The sequence below is a fragment of the Astatotilapia calliptera genome, chromosome 7 (genome assembly GCF_900246225.1).
Source record: "Astatotilapia calliptera chromosome 7, fAstCal1.2, whole genome shotgun sequence".
Classification (NCBI taxonomy): Eukaryota; Metazoa; Chordata; class Actinopteri; order Cichliformes; family Cichlidae; genus Astatotilapia; species Astatotilapia calliptera.
In genome coordinates this window covers 65,132,690-65,154,472 of record NC_039308.1, presented here as the reverse complement: position 1 = coordinate 65,154,472, position 21,783 = coordinate 65,132,690, and the positions used below count along the sequence as shown (strand labels likewise).

General features: G+C 40.0%; 1 protein-coding gene across 1 annotated transcript in view; it reads right to left on the bottom strand.

Annotated features, from left to right (window-relative positions):
* LOC113027114 (protein arginine N-methyltransferase 8-B) overlaps positions 1-10,035 on the bottom strand; it is a 31,937-nt gene extending 21,902 nt beyond the window's left edge. The window contains exons 1-3 of the mRNA XM_026176641.1: positions 9,246-10,035; positions 5,392-5,637; positions 4,120-4,275 (exon numbers count right to left, since the gene is read on the bottom strand). Of these exons, the coding sequence (XP_026032426.1) occupies positions 4,120-4,275; positions 5,392-5,637; positions 9,246-9,314 (471 nt within the window). The 5' untranslated portion in view covers positions 9,315-10,035. The remainder of the gene's footprint in view (positions 1-4,119; positions 4,276-5,391; positions 5,638-9,245) is intronic.
* Positions 10,036-21,783: the final 11,748 nt, after the last annotated feature.

The following is a 21,783-nucleotide window of genomic DNA, read 5'->3' as shown; positions in this document are numbered from 1 at the left end:
ATTTCTGTTGCTGAGTTTAAGGGTATAAGATGTTGTCTGGAGATGTTCTTGATGTGGTAGATGGCAGATTTAGAGATAGGTTTAATATAAGATGAAAATGAAAGAATGGAGTCCAGAATGACACCCAGGTTGTGAAGACTCAAAATTAAGGCCCAAATCAGACAGCTTTGAAAGCAGTGACGTAGGAGCCACAACCAAGGCTTCAATTTTATTTTGTTCTATTTGAGAGAATTGGTTAAATAGTTTTAGACTGCTGATAGGGGACAAAGCAGGGAACTAACCAGAGGGTTTAGTGCTTAGATATAACTGCGTATCATGGATGCTTAGTCGATGGTGGAAGATGATCTGATCAAGGGGGTGAGATGAAAGGTCCTTACTGACTCACTGGAGCAGAGAATGAAGTAGGTGTCCAGTTGACATAATGCATCCTGAAAGCAGGAGTGAAGACAGCGCTCAACCAGTGAGGCCAAAATAGTTGGATAGCTGGTCTTGGCATATTTTGTACGTTCTCTTCTGCCTCAGAGCTGATTTATTGAGTTGCCACTGATATCATCGTTATAACATAATAAAGCTCATTGATTCATCAAACTACACTAAGGCTTCTCTCAAATAAAATATGGACATAATTCAGCAGAATACATTAATCAATACTAGGCTCTTACAGCACTGGGAATCTGAGAGTATAGCTTTTCACCTTTGAACACTGTGTCCCATTTGCTTAGTGTTTTTGTGCAGCATACTGCTGCTGCATGCTGCAACCGACCCATCTGGTTATAGTCACACAGAAGACCCTTTAATGAACCCTGGGTGCTCTGTGTCACAAAGCAGCCGGTCAGGCTGGGGGTCTTGTGGATAAGGTAGCCACAAAAACGAGGCACTTATTTTTGTTCAGTGCAAATAAGTGCATGTTCTCTACTAACTCTCAGAGGTAAGTTGTACAGCTTTTTTTGTTTACTTTATTTATCTTACAGTTTAAGTAATTTGTTACATTAAAAATTTGACTTTTTATACAAAAATTATAAATGTAAAAAATGTAAATGTACATTTTTTAAACAAATAGGTTGTAGATGGGCAGCTACTCACCCAGCTCCTTCCTATTCTGAACACTTAAAGAATTTTCTACTGTAGGGTACATTCATACAGTGCTTCCTTTCACGCCATGAAGCACCTTCTAACTTTCACGCAAAAACTTATATTAGTTCAGAGATTTTTTGATGGCATTTCTCAGTATTTTCAGAGAATTTTCCAACCATTTATTAAATCAACCCATTAAACCAAATAAATTAATAAAACCCCATTTTTACATCAAATTGTTACTAATAATAATATAATGCTATAAGAGATAATAGTGTAGCACTTGTAATCTGTAAGTGCTGCACTATTCAATAGTATGACCAGCTTTTTTTATTTTATACTTAAAGTATATTTTCCTTGTACTTGCCTATTTTTACTTAACTCACAGTTACGCATGTAAGACAGAGTCATTTTACAGTGTGGTGTTAGTTGACCCTGTACTGGCATGGAAGAATGAGGTCTTTGAGGGCTATTATTTACAGGAAAGAAACCAGTTAAACATGCCATAAAACCAATGTTCCAATGCTCCAATCTCTGCTTATTATACTGCAGTAACTCAAATACAGAACATAAACTTTTTGGGTTTTTCCGCAGGCATATAGGCTGTAGGGACTTCACATTAGCACTGACTCCCCGGAGCAGCCTTGTTTTCTGCTGCTTATTAGCAGAGAAAGAGGAAGGAGGCTTCTGCTGCCTCTGGTGCCCATTAAAAAGACTGTACCAAATCCATAAATAACCAGCAAAGGCTAATGTTGCATCAGGTGTGAACATGTTTGTGCGCTTGCGGAGACGCATGTAACTGTATTGCTCTATTCATGTGTAATAACAGGTTCTAATTGGCAATCTTCCTCATCTCTTTCTGAGTCAAAGTCATAAGAGACAGCTATTAGCCACGTGTCTGTCATAGTCACGATCCAGTAGGAGCGCACTGAAGCCTCAGGGTGTATTGACAGAGGCACCCCCGCACAGGTTGCCTCTCGCACCTCTCGCTAGTGTCAGAAAGTGTCACTGTCACCGTAGACATCCCTGCAGGCTCCTACTGGTATTTTACTCTGGAGACACAGCAAGTAGAAGTTTCTAACTTTGCCCAGATATCACTGTACTTTTTGTCCTCTATCTGAGCTATTAACCTGTGACTTACACATAGTTTAGTTTCTTTACTTTTTATTAGCAACCTTAAGCATTTTATTACTGGGCAGAAAATAAACTCTGCATCATACTAACATAAAGACATTAGAAACACTCCTAGAATAATCAAAGCAGCTACACTGAGCTTAACCAGGTTTTTGAACAATGTATTGTTTTTATCTGAAAAAACAGTACCTGGCTTTTCATGTGTTACTCATCTATTTTCTACAGTTTATCCAGGTCAAAGGGACGGCGCTCTAAACAAAGCTACCCAGATGAATGGCCAACAGAGAGCTATACCTTCTCCCACATTGACTATTTCACTTACTTGCAGTTTAGGAGGCATCCAGCTGGATAGTGTAGTGATAAGACTACACACCTTGTGGAGCGGGACACCTCCCGGTATCCAGTAAGGGTCCTGGCTAGACCCCCCATGCTAAAACCAAGCCCTGGAATGGCACGGCTACGTCTGCAGCCTGTCCGCAGCTCGGACAAAAGCATGGGTAAATGGACTGATTCTTATATAGCGCTACTCTACTCTCACTTGAGAACAAAACCCAGAGAGACTTTAACTCCTGAATTTGAGATAGAATCTCATCCCTGACCTAAAGTGGACAATCTTGTCTTTTCTAACTGGGAAGCAGAGCCTCGGGCTTGATGGTGCCAAAGGCTTCAATGGGACACCACTCAGTGAAGCCACCAGTACTTTGCTATCTGCAAAAGCAAAGATGTGATACTGAGACCACTGAACTGGACACCCTCCACCTCCGAGAAAGTCTGTACATAAAAGTTGTGAACAGAATCAAAGGGCATCTCACTGCTCATTCAGTGTTACTAATGAGTAGATTTATCACACATAAAAGTGAGCTTGAGGAACTGAAGTATATGAAAAAGAATAATCCAGAATACGACCCTCCTCTGCTAACTGAGGACAGCAGCCAAAAGAACGAAGGAATCCAGCCGGCAGCAGGCAGTAAATTCAAAAGGGAGTGAATAGTGTGCTAATAGATTAGTACAAGTCTAGTTTGCCTTGACCCTTTATGATTTTGTGGTGCACAGGTCATGCGTAGGTTGGACATGTTACCTAAGCGTCTTGTTGCTACTTGGAATTGTTGAAGGACTACACTAAACACACATACATTGTCATGTACTGTTCTTATTGATAAGGAATGATCGGGGGTATATTCGTCCAGCTCGTGAGCCCGGGCACTCACATCAAACTTCAAAAGCTTTAGGTATGATAAGAAAATCCTGAAACTCCTGTCCCCATTTATGTGGATAAAATCCTGCCAGATGGACCGCAGTAACAAAACTCTGAATCAAATCAGCTAAAGTACTAAAACAGGATGCTAGAGAGAGGGAGACAAAAACTGACTGAGGCAGCAGGAGAGGAAAGGCAAGCAAACACATGACACAAGGCATAGTCACACACACAAACACATAATGTCATTCAGTGGCTCAGAACAAGTCTCTTGGCAATTCCAAGTTAATCATTCCTTCCCTGAAGCACTTCGTCTCGACCCACCATGCAAAAATAAGTTCCACATGGTCATCCCAAGCTAGCAGTGTGTGTGTGTGTGTGTGTGTGTGTGTGTGCAGCAGGCATTCTCAGACATGCTCTGACTTGCAATTACTTCTGCCCCAGTGCTCAATAACACTAATAGCTTTCAAATCTCTATGGTTTAGCTGGTCAACCTGCCTGAGAGGTCACACAGTTTTATCACCTGCATGTCAAAAGAAATATTACCCAAGATTAGATGGTTTAAAATGTACTGTATGATCCAACCCACACAGCAGCAGACCTACATATGCACTACATGCTGACAATATAAGCGCCTTGTGAGGCTTGGGCTACATGAAGATCAGATCCTAATTGGTCCACATGTTTGCAGTTTACTGAAGGGAAACACATCTTACCCCATATACATGCTTTGCCCCTGCTTTGGCCGCAAACATAGAAAGGATCCCAGTCCCGCTTCCAACGTCCAGCACTATTTTATCCTTGAAGATGTGCTTGTTGTGGTACATGGAGTTCCTGTAGGTGAGTGTCCTCACTTCATCCTTCAACATTTCCTGGTTTGACATGTGAGAAAAATATAAGAAAGGTCCTGGCAACACGAACTCCTGCAGAAAGCGACAGTTTGTTGTGTGAAATTAAAAACATTGGCTGGACGTCAGTGGTCTGAATAGCTCCGATATCTACAGTGCAGCATTTACAAATAACACACAGCCTTCACCTAATCTTACTCTATTCCCTGTCAGCCCTGTGGTTCTACATTCAAATCCATTGTTGGTGTTTCTGAATAAGCCCTGTGAGCTCGCAGGCTCAGCCTGTCTGCATCTCTTTTCTATCTGTACCTCTTTCACAGTGTGCGTGCATGTGTGAGTGCAAAGAATATTCAGAAATGACTAAAATACACCTGACCTACATTCCACAAATACATAAAAAAAACATCCTACAGGTCACGCACGCAACATACTCTTTTTATACAGCCTCCAATGCTTCCTGCATCTGTTCTCTAAAATGCAGATGAACTCTGTGAACTCTGAGGAAACCGTGTGGACAAATAGGCATACACAATACACACGTTTAATGTGTTCAAAAGTGGCTCTCTGTTCCTCAAGTTTTCAAAAGTTTCACCACATTTAAAACTGCTCCAGGCAGTTCATCACCATCCTACATCAATTAACAACTGTACATAGAGCTTTGTGGGGCACCTGCAAAAACCTGAGTTTTCCTGGGAAACATTTCTGTCAGGGAACGTTAGGATTTTCTGTCCTTTGAAGGGACTGGCTGATTGTAGCTCCTGCCATGGCCTAAACCATCTATGACATAAAGCTCTCGGTTTAGAGGGCGGAGGGGTTCACTTCAAGAAAAAAAAGAAGTCACACACAATCATCGTTAAACTATCCTGCCCACACACAGGCAAACTGAGGCAAGAACATGTCTAAAAGAGAAAAAGCAAGAAGAGCATATGAAATGATTAAGACAAGGATGATGCATAATCTAATAATTTTCTAAAATTAATTGCAAGTACACAAGGGCATTGCATGCTCTGGTTCTGTGAAATGTGCCGCAGCAATAATGGAAATTAAAATTCCCTGTTTATTAAAAAATGCTTTATTGATCCATAAAGCTGATTGATTAACATATGTGATTTTCATCCACACTGCGATGACAAGGCGTACCTCATGAATGCCAAAGTGAGCATAGGAGTCAAAGTAGTAGTCTCGCGAGGTCATCTCCTCTGGGTTGAGAAACTTGGCCATCTTACCCCTCCCTGGACAGCTAGGGAGGCTGGCGGCGTGGGGCGTGTGCGGTGGAAGAGGAGGCCGAGGCGCATGCTGGATAGAAGGCACAGGCTTGGGTAACGCGGTTGGCTGTGCCGACTGCGATGGAATTATGCGGATGGGCTCTGGTTGCGACTGTGGTTGCTAAAAAACACAGATAAAGAAGAAAAACACCTCTTCAGTGCCGCGGCCTGAGGCGTAAGAAACAAAATAAGTACAGGCTGCAATAAGGTTGTGGTTTGCATTCATAATCAGGGATTTTACACGTAAGCTATTCTCCTTTCCATTTTGTTCCTGCACTCTTAGCTCATGTTCCCAGCACAGAGTTCACAAAGTGCAGAGAGCCCTGTGAGTCTGGAGGATATGCTGATCACTGACATGGAGTCAACAAAAGCCAGAGATGGCAAGAAAGCTCATCTCAGCACAGAAGGTACACCCGTAATGCCCGGATCACCTATAACGCCTGCTGGGAAGCTCTAACCACGATGTGCATGGAGAAACAGAAACTTCACATCTCAGTATTGAGCCAATAAGCCATTCTGGTGTTTATTCTCATTCCAACTTGGGCGTCTAAAAATAAATATAAACTGGTAATGCCACCAAAAATAGGAGGCATTTTCAGACAACAGTGATAAGAAACAAAGAAGGAAAGGATAGTGAAAGACTGCAAGACATTTTCTCACTCAGTTTCTACATAATATTAATGATATTTTATGAGTGTTTTCTGCCACTGTTATTGCCTCATTCAGTTTGCATTCATTCAGTCGGATCTTCTAGCAATTTCAGTTTAATTCTACAGCTTTAATTTACGTTTTAATTATGCTTCTGTATCCTGTACATTTGATTTTGGGAAATCTATTTTGATGCCATGTTCAGATTAAGTATTGAGATTACAACAAAACTATCTTGTATGAAGCCCATCTGTATTTACACAAGGTTATTGAAGGTTATTCAGATAACTGTTTCAAGTATTTTTTTTAAATGAGCCCAGCTTGTCATCAGTCCTTTAATTTATTCTTCTAGGAGTGACATACATCGTAAACATCTATACGACTTAATGAGGTGGATAACCTCCCTGGCAGATGAAATTATTCAATTCTCCTTTACAGTGAAAGCAAAGTATAAAAAATAGATTTCTATGTGCTGCACTGGCTTTTCCTTGGTTGAAAGAACTGATTCTTCGGTCCCCTTTTCTCTCTTCTCTCTTTAAAATGGCCATCATACAGTATTTATGTCTCCTGCACCTTTGTCCCGCAGGGCTTAAATGGCACACACTGGAATGTAGTTACCATGAAAATAAAGTAAATAATGGGTCTTGAATCATGAATTCAAAGAGAAGCTGATATGATTCAGTCAAATGTCAGGTTTTCACTACTGAGTCATACGAGAAGCTGTGCTACCTGTCTGTTATTTATTCAAATTCCATTGACTGATGATCCTTTAAGTTCTTCTGTAGTTTTCCCATCAAGGTTTTGAAGTTTTCAATGAAATGTCAGATCAGCTACTGTATGCCTTTTAGGGAGACGTAGTCTGGGTGATTTCCAATAAAGCTCCTGATTATTTTTGTCACCACACACAAACAAAGGAAGAAAAGATGATCCCATGAGCTATACTTGGCCAATTATAAGAGATTAAGATCCAAAATTCAAGAGTTTAAATCACATGAAACATCTTAAATATTTTGTTAAGAGAATCAAGACTATGGATATTATTATTATTATTATCATCATCATCATCATCATCATCATCATTATTATTAAATAGAGTTCTATCTGGTTATAATTGACCAGAAAAGTGACTGAATATCTAAAAAAAAAAGAAAATGTGAGCAGCACTTTCTCTGCAGCACAAGAGTAGCATTGAAAGTCATTACTGTCTCTGCTTAGTGAGGTTCACAGGGTTTTGGATGTTGATAACATACAAGACCACATTCTTAATGAGGAGAGACCAACTGTTGAACTTAATACTTAATCCTCTCAGCTCTGATGTTGATCTGCAGAGGAGACACTAGTTCATTGCAGAGCATTACCATACTGCGTGAAGGATTCATTTTCTGACATGTTACTCATCTGGATCACCGAGGCGACCGGTGGCCTAAAGTTACACTATGGTCAGCTCAGAGCTGCACACCATAGATGCAATTTAAATCTTGAGACCGTGTTAAGAAAAAATTACTAGCAACAGTGAAAAAAGAAAAAGAGCTGACAAACAGCTGGCACCAAGAGAGCGCTGAGCAAGTCAATAATTATAAGACAGAGTCGCAGAAGAGGCGATTAAGACTGCCAAGTTTAATACAGAATCTGTGCAATGCAGGGGGAAAGAGTCATTGTGGGACAGATTAACGTGAAGTTAGGGGTACGGTCGGAGGAGAGCAGCTGCAGTGAGTGTAACCGAGATCTCCTGACACAGGAAAGAGAGGGTGAAGCACATCCTTGCCTCTGACCTTCAAAACAAATAAACACATTCAGGGTTCTATTTCAGACTCCTCATCTCTACACTGAGGGGAGACCTGTTATTCGAGAAGGACACACACTTACACATGAGAGGACACCCACAGCCACGTTGTAGCTGTGTGAACGCTGAAGTTTAGCCTGTAAGTTTATGCTGTTGCTTCTAGTCAGTTAGGATAATGGAAAATGGTGATGAACTATTATTTATTCTAATAAATGCACTAAAATTACACTAATTGTAGTAGCTGTATGTTAGTCGGCTGTTCATATTGGTGAAGGCATTTCACTGAAAAAGTCCTCTAACAGGAAAGAGCATACCTTTGGTCTTCTGCCATTATGCCACTTTGGGATATCTGATTCCCAAACAGGATACAGCCTCAGTGGCGGGGATATTATTATGAAGTATTTCCTACCATCTGCTCTCAGAGGTCAGAATGTTGATCAGATGTAATGAGTGTGTGCAGGGCTTCTTTCATGAACTTGCTTAGAATGAACTTTTTCTGATTAATAATTACAACAGAGCATCACGGGGTGTGACGCACACATCGCAGGGTGTTTGAATCTGCTAAGTATTACAATCAGCATCCCTCCTGTATCGACCTTTAAATTGTCAATTAGTGTCGATTAGAGTTAGAGTGAGGGGTGGGAGATTTAGTTCAAGTGGCTGAGACATGACATCTTCAGCAACCTACTCTACTTTCTGCAGAACTGCTTCACACCAGAAGTCTGAGCGTTCTCTTTTTCCTCTGCAAGGTGCTGCAGTACCTTGGACAGCTCTAATTCCCATCGCGCGCAGAGTGAAGCAGCTACACACTGTCCTGTTATATCTCACGCTGCTCACAGCATATTCTTTCACACGTAACACCCAGAGCTTCAAATACATTCATATATTTTTTTCAGACTTCATCTCATAGACTCTTGCCGGAGAACGCCTGCGAAGCAGAAGGGATGAGTCGATCCTGCACCTTACCCTGATCATCGTACGGCATCCTAATTTTAGCAGCTACAAAAAACGAGACTTTTCCAAGTGCGTTTGAGGTTGGGAATACTAATTTGAACTGCCCTGCTCTGCACAGACTGCCTGTTTCCTCGGGAGGGTAAACATCCTTGCAAAGAGGGAGACTATCAGTCCGGTCAGTCTCACTCTCTGGACAGTCGGCATCCTATAATTTGTCCGACATGCAACTTCTACTAGAGGTGGAACACGCAGGCTACTGCAAGAGGCATCCAGGACGCCGATAGATTCCAAAAAACTGGACTCTGATCTTTATCAGGAATATTAAAGCTGTCTCTAACACTTACCTCAGTGTTCTCAGACTCCGCCATTTTTCTCCTGAGGAGCATGCAGCGGGACGAGTGCTTAATTCCCATAAGGGCCAGCAAAAATGTGCACTCAGAAGTAAAAGAGAAAAAACGTGTGCTTGGCGATTATCGGTCCCTTCAGTCCTTTGACATCAGAGAATTCTCATTTACATCCCAAATTGTGCAGTTCTTTAGAAATTCCAGTACTGCTAAAAAACCCAAAACTATATGAGGTCCCAAAAGCATTGCAGCCACTCTCGCCACAGAGTGCGTTGGATTCCATGGTATAAAAGTTTGCAGTCCACCGGTGTGCGTTCCTAGAGAGCGTTAGGGGGAAAGGCATCATTTGGAATTTGGCATCAGCTGAGATAAAAATGCACCATCCTGTCCTATAACGCAGCAAGCGCAGGCAGGAATGCATTAAGACTGCATCACTAACAGCAGAAGATTGTCATGAATGCAAAGATTTAGCGCCAGTTTGATTGATTCCCCTGCCGCAACATTGTTTCTAAAAATAGAACCGCAGCCGCCGCTACCTCGCAGAGTGGAAAGATTTGCCGCCGAGTGCACGCACGGAAATGTGATGACTCTTAAAACGTGCAGGGGGATTTCTTATAAGCACATGGCACCACTCATGCTGTCATCTTTAATGTAACAGAGCTCCCCCAGAATCAAAGTCTATGCTCCAGTTAAATCGTTCCCCATCTGCACAAAGTGCCGAACGCCACCAGCCCAGACAAAGTTGGAGTTTACCAGCTCTCCGAGCAGAGCGAGGACACCCTGTGCTTGATCTGCGCACACACGCGCGCGCACACACGCAGTGCGAGGAAGTGACCACTCCTGTCTCACTGGCCGGAGGGGTAATTTCAGAGCTGGCTGCTGTTTGCACATCTATTACGTGCTTCTTTCCTGCTCACTTCTGAGATGAACCAGGAAAGAAAACAAACCATAAACATCCATCACTTTACACACATATACATACATATTTTCCTTTTCATCTAAATCTGACCTTTACCAGAAATGATGACAGCAGTGTTATAGTTGTAACTTTATAACACCTTTAATTCTTGCTACAGCATTTTTTGATGTGATGACAACATAAACCCAGTGCCTTCAGAGCAATTTAATAATGCAGGCATATGCTACTGTATATCACCTCTGAAGTCTTCTGCTTTTGCTCTAGAGTCTATTTTGAGGAGAGGCCATCCCCCATACCACCCACACCACTGGCCACTTGTTACATTATTCAAGAGGGAGGGAAGGCAGACACTCACCACGCAGTAGGCAGGCAGACACCGATACAGAAAGCTGAGCATTTTCTGCCCACAATGTGTGCTAACACGTCACGGATTTATTTAGACCCTAAGATGATGTTTAGCAGGTGTATATGGTTGCACACAATTTTTAAAAATCCAGCTAAATTACAGTTCCTTTTGTCCTTCTTGAACTTTCATAAGAATCAGCTTTGTTGACATTTCTTTACTGCTCACGTCACATAGTAATGGAAATATCGCCATATTGAACATTTTAATAACCATCCTGAAGATGGTCAGAAGTAATCAATTGCTAGAACTGTTCATGGTGGCCCGTGGCTAGACAAATCCTAACACTGTTCTCTGTCTACAAACAAAAGCAGAAAGAGAAAATAAATGGAATAACCACCAAATTTGTTACAGTCTGTCAGTTTTCTATGTCAGTATCCTGAAAGCGTGAAGGCAGCTGAGCCTGAAAGGGCTCAGGTTATAACACAGAATAGTGGACAAGTTAAAATTTTGATCTAGCGTTCAGTAAAAAGGTCAAATAAAAAATAATCCATTAAATCTCTGCAAAAATTGATGCATGTGCTAAATTTCATGACTATGTAACAGTTGTTGAGATATTTCGATGTTGGATCTAGACTGATATAGTTCGAGGACTTGATAAACCTATAAATTCTGGGTCCTACGAGGGTCCCAACATGAGTAATTCACCACATAGACCATTGACCGTGCAGTCAGGCAGATCACTGCTAAGATGTTCTTTGATCTCAGTGTAATTATTCTCACTCTAATACGCTGTACCATTTCTCACAATGGCAGTGGATGACTTGGCTTTCTCACTGGGTCGTGGCTCCTCTCCGCTCTCACGGGATCTGAATTTGAGATGCACTGAAATCACTTCAATTACCTCATTTTCCCTCTCTGATGTGCGTGTAGCCTCTCAGTCATCCAGGTCATGCTAGTCTCTAGTGCTTGAGAAGAAAGCAACCAGACTTCATCAGCCTCCCGCTGATGTATATCTTCTGTTTAGCTGTCATCACGTGGTTGATTGCTGCTGAAAATATGCTCACTTTTCTTCTTCTGATAAAAGAGGAATGGTAATAGCCCGCTGTCTGGAGTTAGAGTAATTGCTCATCCTCTCTTATGGTGTTTAAGAAGCTACTGTAGACATTATTTTAGATGGGGTACTGCAGCCTCGTGAAACTTCATTAGGCAGTAGCACCTCTTGTATGTGAACATGAAATTGCTGAATTGTAGTTACAAACACGCAAAAGTAACAGAAGCAGCAAATGGCTTAACTTGAATGAAAGATATAGGAAGTGTTCGATATTTCTCATTTGTGTACTTTTGTGTTTATAATTCAGCTTTGAGCATCTATTCAGTTCACAGCAGGTCAGATTTAATACATATTAAAAGTGTACTTCATTTACAATCATCTCACTTCGTTTGATTTTGACTTCAATGCCAGTGTTTAGTGTTTCTGTATTTCTTATTGGTCAACAAATATAAATTTGAATATAAACTGAGGGGCTGATAATAAATGATCAGAAGTATTGTGCCAGTTTAAATTTGGAGATTGTAGCAGAGGCTTTGATAGGCAAAAGGAGTACAGACAGACAAAGTTGGATGGATTTCCTCGCGCTTCTTTGTTTCACATTCGTCCATGAAATGCTTTTCTCGTTCCCATTTCCCTGTGATACAAAGATTGATTTGTAGCCTTGATGACGACATTAAATTTGACAGATTAAAATGATAAGATGTGGAGTTTTGATAAACACAAAGAATAAAAGCACAGGTTGGTATCATTTTCATGAATGGTTGAAATACAATGGCTAATGTCTTCATTTCATGCCAGATTTTCAGTCACATTTCTGACTTGCTGCTTGAATATCTGCTATTCATGTTTTATGAAAACACGCTATAGTGTCCATGTAATGTTTATAAACCTCCTTTCACCAATTGAGATGGATGACATGCATCCCACATGTTGATTTTTGCAGTAAATAAATTTTTCTCCCATGTAACGACGGAGGAGTGTGCATATCTAGCCTGGCAGTCAGACCCTTTATTTTTTCTATGATAAAGGAAACATTGTTATCACGACTTAAACACGGCCTCTCGACGCTACTTTGCAGGAAGACAAGTATCCACTTGTACGATGTTGTATTGCTGTCAGCTGATCTGCTGGTTAATGTCACTCTGTATTTCTCTCACAGCGTGAGTAACAAAGGCCAGTCAGATCTTTAGTCACAGTTTACACTCACAGCTTACTGCAGCAGCTCCAATGCAAGAAAAACGTCATCTTATTTAGTGATATTTTGTAAAACACTATTCATTGAAGCGAGTGTTACATTTCACTCACAGCAGCTCTTTGGAGGATTTTCTTCAACTCTGATTCTCAACATCGCTCGTTTGAAGTTCTGAGATATTTGTTCGAAGCCTTTTCTAATGTCATCTGCTGAGGGGAGATATGCCATTCCCTTCTTTCATCAACTGCTCCTTCAGTGACGGTGGTACTTTATATGTAAACCAGTTATATTTATTCCACCTTGGCTTTCTTCCTGCATGAAGCTGATTTCATTTGATTTGGGATTTAAACAATTCACTGAATGCTACCTAACTGTTGAACAGGGTATTTTCTAATACACAAGGGTTTCTTTCAACATCTGCTTATACAGTAATGTGCAGAAGTCTTGCGCTATCTCTCATTTCACTATAGTTGGCTTCCAAGGAGCTCTTACATGTTCTTCAGCGATAGCTCTCCAGGTTTTCCAGAGATCTTTCAAAGCTTTCCTTTTGACATTGGCGGTGATTTCACTCATTTCCAGTTTGCTCAAATAATTTTTGTTTTGTTTTGTTTTTGTTAAGTATAAAACATGAAAAAGGCTCAACAACAGGTGTTGTGCTTTTACATAAGAAACAAGTTAGCAAGGAACCAATTTTAAATGATATATTTTAGCACTTTGTTACTTGCAGCCTATCACAAAAAAAGATTTATTCTAATTTCTTTAGCTGAATCTACAAAATGCCAAAGATAACAGTTTTACAGGTATAAAATGTTTCTGTAGTCGAGTCGAGTTTTTGTATAGCACGTTTAAAAGACATCAAGTGTCAGCCTGAACAGATGGACAATGTACTCAAAATACAAGAAAGAATTCAAATAAATAAGATAAAAAGATTACAAGAAATCCATGTATATGTGCATACACTTATATACAAATGCCTATACAAGTACACACACACACAGGTATGCACATGGACATGAATACATATATACATATACAAATGCATACATCATTCAATAAGATAAAAAACAAAAGAACTAAGACAGAACAGACCCGTCTGTGAAAGCCTGTGAGTGTAGGAAGGTCTTCAAGTTCAGTCTGAAGATTTCCAAAGAGGACTTTATAAAAGAGGGAAGACTGTTCCAGAGTCTTGGAGCAGCGACGGAGAAAGCCCAGTCACATTTAGATTTTAAGTGGGAGCGTGGGACCAGTAAGAGCATCTGACTGGAGGAATGCAGTTGGAGCGGGTAAGTGCAGGAGATCTGAAATGTAACCTGGAGCCAACCCATGGAGAGCTTTAAAAATGAACAATATAAGCTTGAAACTCTGTATAAAACTTGCTGCCCATGTAAAGATACGAGTAATACTCTCTCTTTTTATCGACCTTGAATAACGAGAGCTCAGACAGAGAGGAAGAATAAAGGTGATCGTAACAAATACAAGCTTGTTAAAATACTACGATTTGTGTTTGTTTATATACTGTATTTAAATCTATGTTTGCACACATTTCAGTAAGTTACTGCAGCTATTTCCCATCTTGCAGGCAAACTATAAAGCCTTCACAGGGTTCAAGGCACTGGTACAGGACTCCCAATAAGTGGTGATTTTTAACCGAGCACTGGAGTAAAAAGTGTAGTTGTACTTTCATTATCAGACGTTAATATTAACAGTTTTGTGATGCAGCTCATGACCTATCCAAAGGGCTAAGTGTAGGCACTAAACCCATTCATATAAACACATATCATAATTTGGTCAAATAAACAAATAGATAGAGACATTTTTAGAAAAAGAAACTCAACTCTGCATGTTCAAATATTGCATTTACCCAGTGCATTTAAATATGATGCTTTTCAAAGATCCGTTCAGTACTAGTTGTCACTATTGCTGTGACCTGGTGCAACAGGGCACAGACGCCAAAGGATACCTTGTGTGTGTGAATTGCAGCAGGTAAGTCTATAACCAATGAGAATGGGAACTCCCTGCTTGGAAACACTTTGTCCTCCTTTTGCACATATTGTACAGGGAGTGGTTTGAATTTGGACTAAGCTCAAAAACACAGCAACGTACTGTTTTCTGCCACTTCAGATTACAATGATGAGATTTACATTAACCCTAATTGCCAGATGCTTATCCTAATGCTTAAAGTAACTGTAACCATGTCTACTCATCCTCAGTTACTTTAAATGGTTTTGGTGTTTGTCCCCATAATATGCAAAAACATAGATGTATGTCTTTAGAAGCAAACACAAAAATGCACACATGTCCAGTATACACTGTGCAGTACAAGTCAGACAGTTGACAGTCAGGCATGTAAACCCAGGACCTCATTACTGCCACTCATCAGTGTTGTTGTTTCTGATCAACTCTTTTGTTGATAGCTTTCTTCCACTGTTCATCATTCTCTCCTGCGAGACTGGCATACTCACGCCATACCCGCTTTCGTCCACAAACACTGATAAGACACAAAGCACCCACAGACCTGATAACGTATTATTAAAATTTTCTTTGAAGGCCCTCGATATGTGTTGTCAATTCTTGCAGCGGTAGAACAAATACTGTAGTGTTAATCCTCTAAGATGCAAAATATCCACACATTGCAGATTAGCGTTCTCAGTCGTTTTTTGTCCTGCGATGATTGCACCTCAGTGTTGTGAAATGAGGCTGAAGATGAGGATGGATGTAGCCATCATTCATGCCTACTGCATCACAGTGAATGGCTAAATGACTGACATATGACAGGCAGACTGGGAACCTTATTAAGCTTTTACTGTGTGCTGTTGTGAAATGTTGTGTTGACTGGATTTCATTGCTTTTAGCTGCTTTCTTAAAACCCTGTGGTCATAGATTTGTGGCACCTCACTAAGACCAAAAAAGTGGACCACATCAGTCCAGCTCTGAGGTCCTTACACTGGCTGCCTGTCCGTCAGAGGATAGACTTTAAAGTTCTGATGCTGGTCTATAAAGCTCTGAATGGTTTAGGACCAAAATACATCAATGACCTCCTGACCCAGTATGAACCTTCCAGATCCCTCAGGTCATCTGGATCCGGTCTTTTATCAGTTCCCAGAGTCAGAACCAGACACGGAGAAGCTGCATTCAGCTTTTATGCTCCTTATATCTGGAACAAACTCCCAGAAAGCCTCAGATCAGCTGAAACACTCAGTTTATTTAAATCCAGGTTGAAGACTCACCTGTTCTCAGCTGCATTTGAATAAAGCACCAAATCCACACTTTAAGCTTCAATTTCAAAACTTACATTTAACTACTGATTTTATCTACTGTTCTGATTTTATCTGTTTTGATTTTATATACTGTTGTTTGTTTGTTTGTTTGTTTGTTTGTTAATTAGTTAGTTAGTTTATTTGCTTGTTTTATTCAATTTTAAATCATGCTTTTTATTTGTTCTTGTTTCTAATGTCTCTGTAAAGCACTTTGAATCACCTTGTTGTTGAATTGTGCTATACAAATAAACTTGCCTTGCCTTGCCTTGCACCGACAGTTGTTCCCCTCAGATGATGAAATATGTTTACTCTGACATTAAGGAGAGTCGTGGTGATCCTGGAGGTTTATCGCCAACAATGGAGCCATTTGTTTTGGTGCATGTTGGTGTAAAGCAATAAACAAGAAGCTGGAAACCATAATTATGGTCTGAACTCTACAGACAGTTAAGGACTTCACACCATTGCTACCAAAAGCATCTTTAAAGACAATCTATACAAAATTGTATGGTTTCCACTTTTGCACCTCTCCGTCAAGTCTAATGAAATTTGACCTCCTAGTTTATGCAAAGCCCTGCTGACATACAGACAGACAAACAAGCAAGCAAATAGCAATGAAATAATAGCATCCTCTGAGACTCCAACTCCCAGACAGAGGTAATAAAGACAAGTATTATTATTATACCTTGATGGAAATTTGATGTTTCAAGTGAACCTTCTGATTAACTCTCACACACAAGCCTAACAAGACAGGGATCAAATCAGTGTGGAAAACCTCGATAAAGTGATAACCACATCAATCATTCCATGCAGAAATGACTGACCATTGCTCGAGGCACAGTGAGCATAAGCTGCATGCTGGTGTATTTTTATATTCCACTGAGAGAAAGCTGGGCTAATTATGTGTATCATACGTCTGCAGACTTTTTGCTCACATAAGACGTGCTGTTTAAAAGATAAAGCTTTGTGTTTCCAACTCATTATCGGCTGCTCCGCGGAGCAGTGTGCTGGAAAGGTCTGCATTGGAAATGGATCAAACAGACCTAACTGAATTAATTGACTGTTGCATTTTTTTTTTTTTTTTTTCATTTTGATGAGGCAAGGTGGTAGACTGTACTTATTAGATTCACATACAAGCAACAGGAAAACTTCTAAGGTCTAAGTATGGGCTCAGTTCTTCCTCATGCTGACTTCCAAAGACCAAGTCTGTGATGAAGAAAATACTTAGCTTGCTGCTTCAAAACATCACAAGCCAATGCTGGCTCTTTTATAAATAGCCCCAGCCCCAAGTCTAGCCCGTACTTTAGCCACATCACACAAGAGAAGTCGAGTTTAAGCCAGTGACTAATTTTCAGGTTTAATGTTATTTTCGGAGCCTTTCTCTATGCTATTGTTATGAGTGGTTTTGGTGTAGAAAGTTTGCAGAAAGAGAAATAAATAATTTGTAATACATCCCAAAAGGTTGATTCTGTTCATCTGGCCATTGATCAGAGGTTGTCGATCAATGTTCATGACAATTTTCATATTAATGATCAAGGAACTGACCCCCCAGCCCACTGCTCATTCAGTGGGCTAATTTCAGTCATTGTGCAAATGTACTGTTTATAAGGTTGGGGAAACCTGCAGCTGAGACTGAAGAAGTCACCTGGATGATGACGAAACGTTTCTCCCACTGAAAACATCCAGATAAACAAAATCAACATTTTGGGATTAATTCACCTGGATGATTGAGCATGCAGTAAGATATTTGCAATATATAATAAACAGCCTCTAACAGCCTTTAGTTTAGTTACTGTTCTTACTGTGTTTGAGCAGCTGTGACCACATAATTTCCTCTGGGATGAATAAAGTATTCTGATTCTGATTACAGCCACGTAGGAGGGCATTCGGGGCTCGACCTGCATTGACTTAAAGCTGTTTGGTGATGGGCCAATATTTATTTATAAGTTTAGCAACTTCAGGGTCTGAAGGTGTGAAAGACTTTATGTATGGATACACCAGATTCATACAGCATCTTCCAGTTCAAGTCATTTCATTCTAAAATTTATTATTTTGTGGGGTTTATCAATTCAATTCAATCATATTTATACAGCACCAAATCACAACAACAGTTGCCTCAAGGCGCTTTATATTGTAATGTAGACCCTACAATAATACCAATAATGCATACAGAGAAAAACCCAACAGTCATATGACCCCCTATGAGCAAGCACTTTGGCGACAGTGGGAAGGAAAAACTCCCTTTTAACAGGAAGAAACCTCTGGCAGAACCAGGCTCAGGGAGGGGCGGGGCCATCTGCTGTGATTGGTTGGGGTGAAAGAAGGAAGACAGGATAAAGACAGGCTGTGGAAGAGATTAATAACAGGTATGATTCAGTGCAGAGAGGTCTATTAACACATAGTGAGTAATGCATCATGGGAGTCCCCCAGCAGCCTACACCTATTGCAGCATAAGTAAGGGAGGATTCAGGGTCACCTGATCCAGCCCTTACTATATGCTTAATTTAAAAAAAGGAAAGTTTGAAGCCTAATCTTAAAAGTAGAGATAGTGTCTGTCTCCTGAATTCAAACTGGAAGCTGGTTCCATAGAAGAGGGGCCTGAAAACTGAAGACTGCCTCCCATTCTACTCTTAAATATTCTATTTATTTGTTTGTGTGTTTATGATAATATTTACCTTAAAAGTCGCAGTTTTAGCACCCAGACAAACTGAAAAGAGAGTTAAAATAGAATACAACATAGTTTGCACTAAGCTAAACTGAGTGGGGGAAATAGAGATGATCTAACATTATCATTTGACATCTAATTGTTGCCAGGCAACAGAGGGTTAATTGTTTGTGATTTATGCTCTTTTTTCCTTCTAACTCCCGTTTTCCTCTCTCGCGCAAGTTTCTGCAGTTGCAACACTTGCTAGGGAGATGATCCATATTTAATGACCCAAACAGTAGATGCATGAAAATGGGCCACTGTAGATCCCAACAATGGGCCCGATGCCTCCCTATAATGCTGTGCAGATATTTTAGGACGTCAGCTGACTTTTTTACTGCATGCACATCTGTTACCCAATGGGGCAACTATTGTGAGGTTTTAGCTGAGGTGAGGTTTTAACATTTCAACAGTTCGATGACAAAACATATTTCCCGGAAATCATTTTTAATGTTCATTTAAGTTTGTCTGCCCACAGTTTCCCATGTTAACTGGCAGCATTCCTACATCATGTTCACATAGGGCTTTGTCTTTGTTCCCGAGCACATGCAACGATTTCCATGACAGGAGTTTTAAAGACAGTGCTGCCTGAGGGCCTGACTATTATGGGCATCCAGCATGGATTTTTAGCCCTGTCCCTCATGCACATAGCTTTCTCCCTTCACAGAATTATGTTGAGGAACATTATTATGAAATTACTCCACAATTTGTAGATGCATTTTTTTTTACAGATTGGTGTCAACCTCTGCTGAGCTTTCCATCGGAGAAATTCTGTCTTTCTGTCTTATTGCTCTTTTTATATCCACTCGTGTTACGAACTTGTTCCCACTTAACCTAATTTGTCATAAAATCTTTCCTCCAGCTGTTCCATTTTAGTACTACTTACTTTTCCAGCCTTTTGTTGTTGCCACTGAATTCAAAACGAGCTGATATTTTTCGTGAAATACTCAAGTTTAAATATCAGCGATTAACCACACTGTCAGTGCAAATAAAATTTAAACTAAAAGTGAAGTTTACTTTAGTTCAGATTGTTTGTTTTTTTATTTTACTTCTTACGAACTATGAAAATCTTCTGTCATTAGCTTTATCACCACTGATCTCTGAGCCTCTGAGCCTCATCGAGCAAAGAAAAACTGTAGTGAAACAGGTTAAAGCAGAGAGCAAGTTTTTGGAATGATACATAACAATACTTCAAACCTATATGAAAGGATAAACCTCTGCTGCACCCTCATGCTTCATGGATAAATTCTGCTTCTTATCTTCTAAATTTTGTCTTGGCCACATCTTGCATATCATAGTTTAGGGGAAAAAAAACTTTCCATTTATGTTGCATGTTTTACTTTTTTCTTCTAGCACGATAAGTATTGTAATTGCCACAATCAGTGTCAGTTTTGACTCAATATAATAATAATGGATTGCATTTATATATATATATGTACAATTCCACTATTCATTCACTCTCACATTCACACACTGGTGGAGGCCACAGCTGCCCTGGGGCAGACTGACAGAAGCAAGGCTGCCATATCGCTCCATCGGCCCCTCTGTTGGACTTTTAAGTTTCAGGTGAGACTGGCACCATTTATTTGGTCACGTGTGCATCTATGCAGTAAAATGTGCATAAATCCTTCCAAACCCCAAAGCCAGGCTGTGAAACACATTTCTCCTGTTCATCAGAGCCTGAAGCAGCAGCAGGCGCTCGCCATGTCTGCTACAACTCTTAGCTGCTGCTGTGATGTAAACCTTGGTGTTATGTCCCCAGGCTTAACATGCAGCAACCTAAACATTTAGAAAAGCAGTACGGGTTACATCAGCCTGTAAGTCAGTGTATATAACACAACCGTCTGCCTTAAACTGTAGTTTACAATAAACACCCAAATCGCTGAGTTTCACCTTTTGGTGTGCTTTCTCCTACAAAAGAGCTAAAATAATCAACATTCATTTAAACTGTGATTATCACACACAGTCAGTATGGTGTAAAACCTGCAACAACGTATATGAACATCCATCAGTCTCTAAGAACCAGTTGGCCCTACTTGGTATGCAGGAGCAAGGAGGGCTATAAAACGGCTCATTGCAGGTGACATCCTCCTGAGGGCTTCTGCCAATATAAAGACTGAAAACTAATTCATTCTGGAGCACCAATTCATATTCATTACTCTCACACATCTGCAAAACATGACAGATTGATTGAGGCTGCCTGAAAACGCAGATCCAAACTGTTTCTCAGTTAGCTAGCTTTCCATCAGCAATTCTGCTTTCCTGTGTGACTTGATTAATTATTGCTGGAGTCTTGGGAGCAAAGCACCAACTGCAGAGGGCCTGGATAGAGAATGAAGAAGATGAAGATCAGAGAGAGTGGTTCCCTCTCAAAGTGGAGTCATATTATAAAATGTAAGACTATTTTAAAGGAAAACGTCAAAGAGGAAGAAGGACATCTGCAGGCGGTGGAAGAACAAGTCTTTCTAATTCCCAACTTTGCTAATATAGCAACAGACCAAGAGCTACATTTCAAACATGTTTAACACAAAATGAGCAAGAATCTGAAAACCTTTTTAGTGCTTTGGTAAAAAGTGTTTAATTTAGGCAAAAAGCTCAACTGGCAAAAGTGACTTTAATATTTTTTTAAACGTCCTTTCAGATTCATTTGAGGGATTATTAAAAGGAATTATGGATTAGTGTTGCTTCAAATAAAGGAAAGCTATCCTAGAATTGTACTTGCAGGTTTAATCTATATATGTATCAGATTTGGAAATATCAGAGCCTAAATTAATAATAAATTACTTATTTTCAAAAGTAATTAGTTACTTTATTACTTAGTTACCAGACCTTTCAGCCCAATTCTATTTTAGCTGCATAATCCACCATATAAAAATGAATCAAAGGAAAAAGTCTCTTTTTAAAACTTGTTTTATTAGTTTTAATCTATTAACTTTATGCATCAAGCAAAAATTTAATTATATGCAAAAAGAAATTTGTTTAACATTTAAACCTATTTTCTGCATATTCCAGCATATAAAATAAAATTATGTTTAATGTGATGCAAGTGAAACACAGCAAAAATAAATAAAA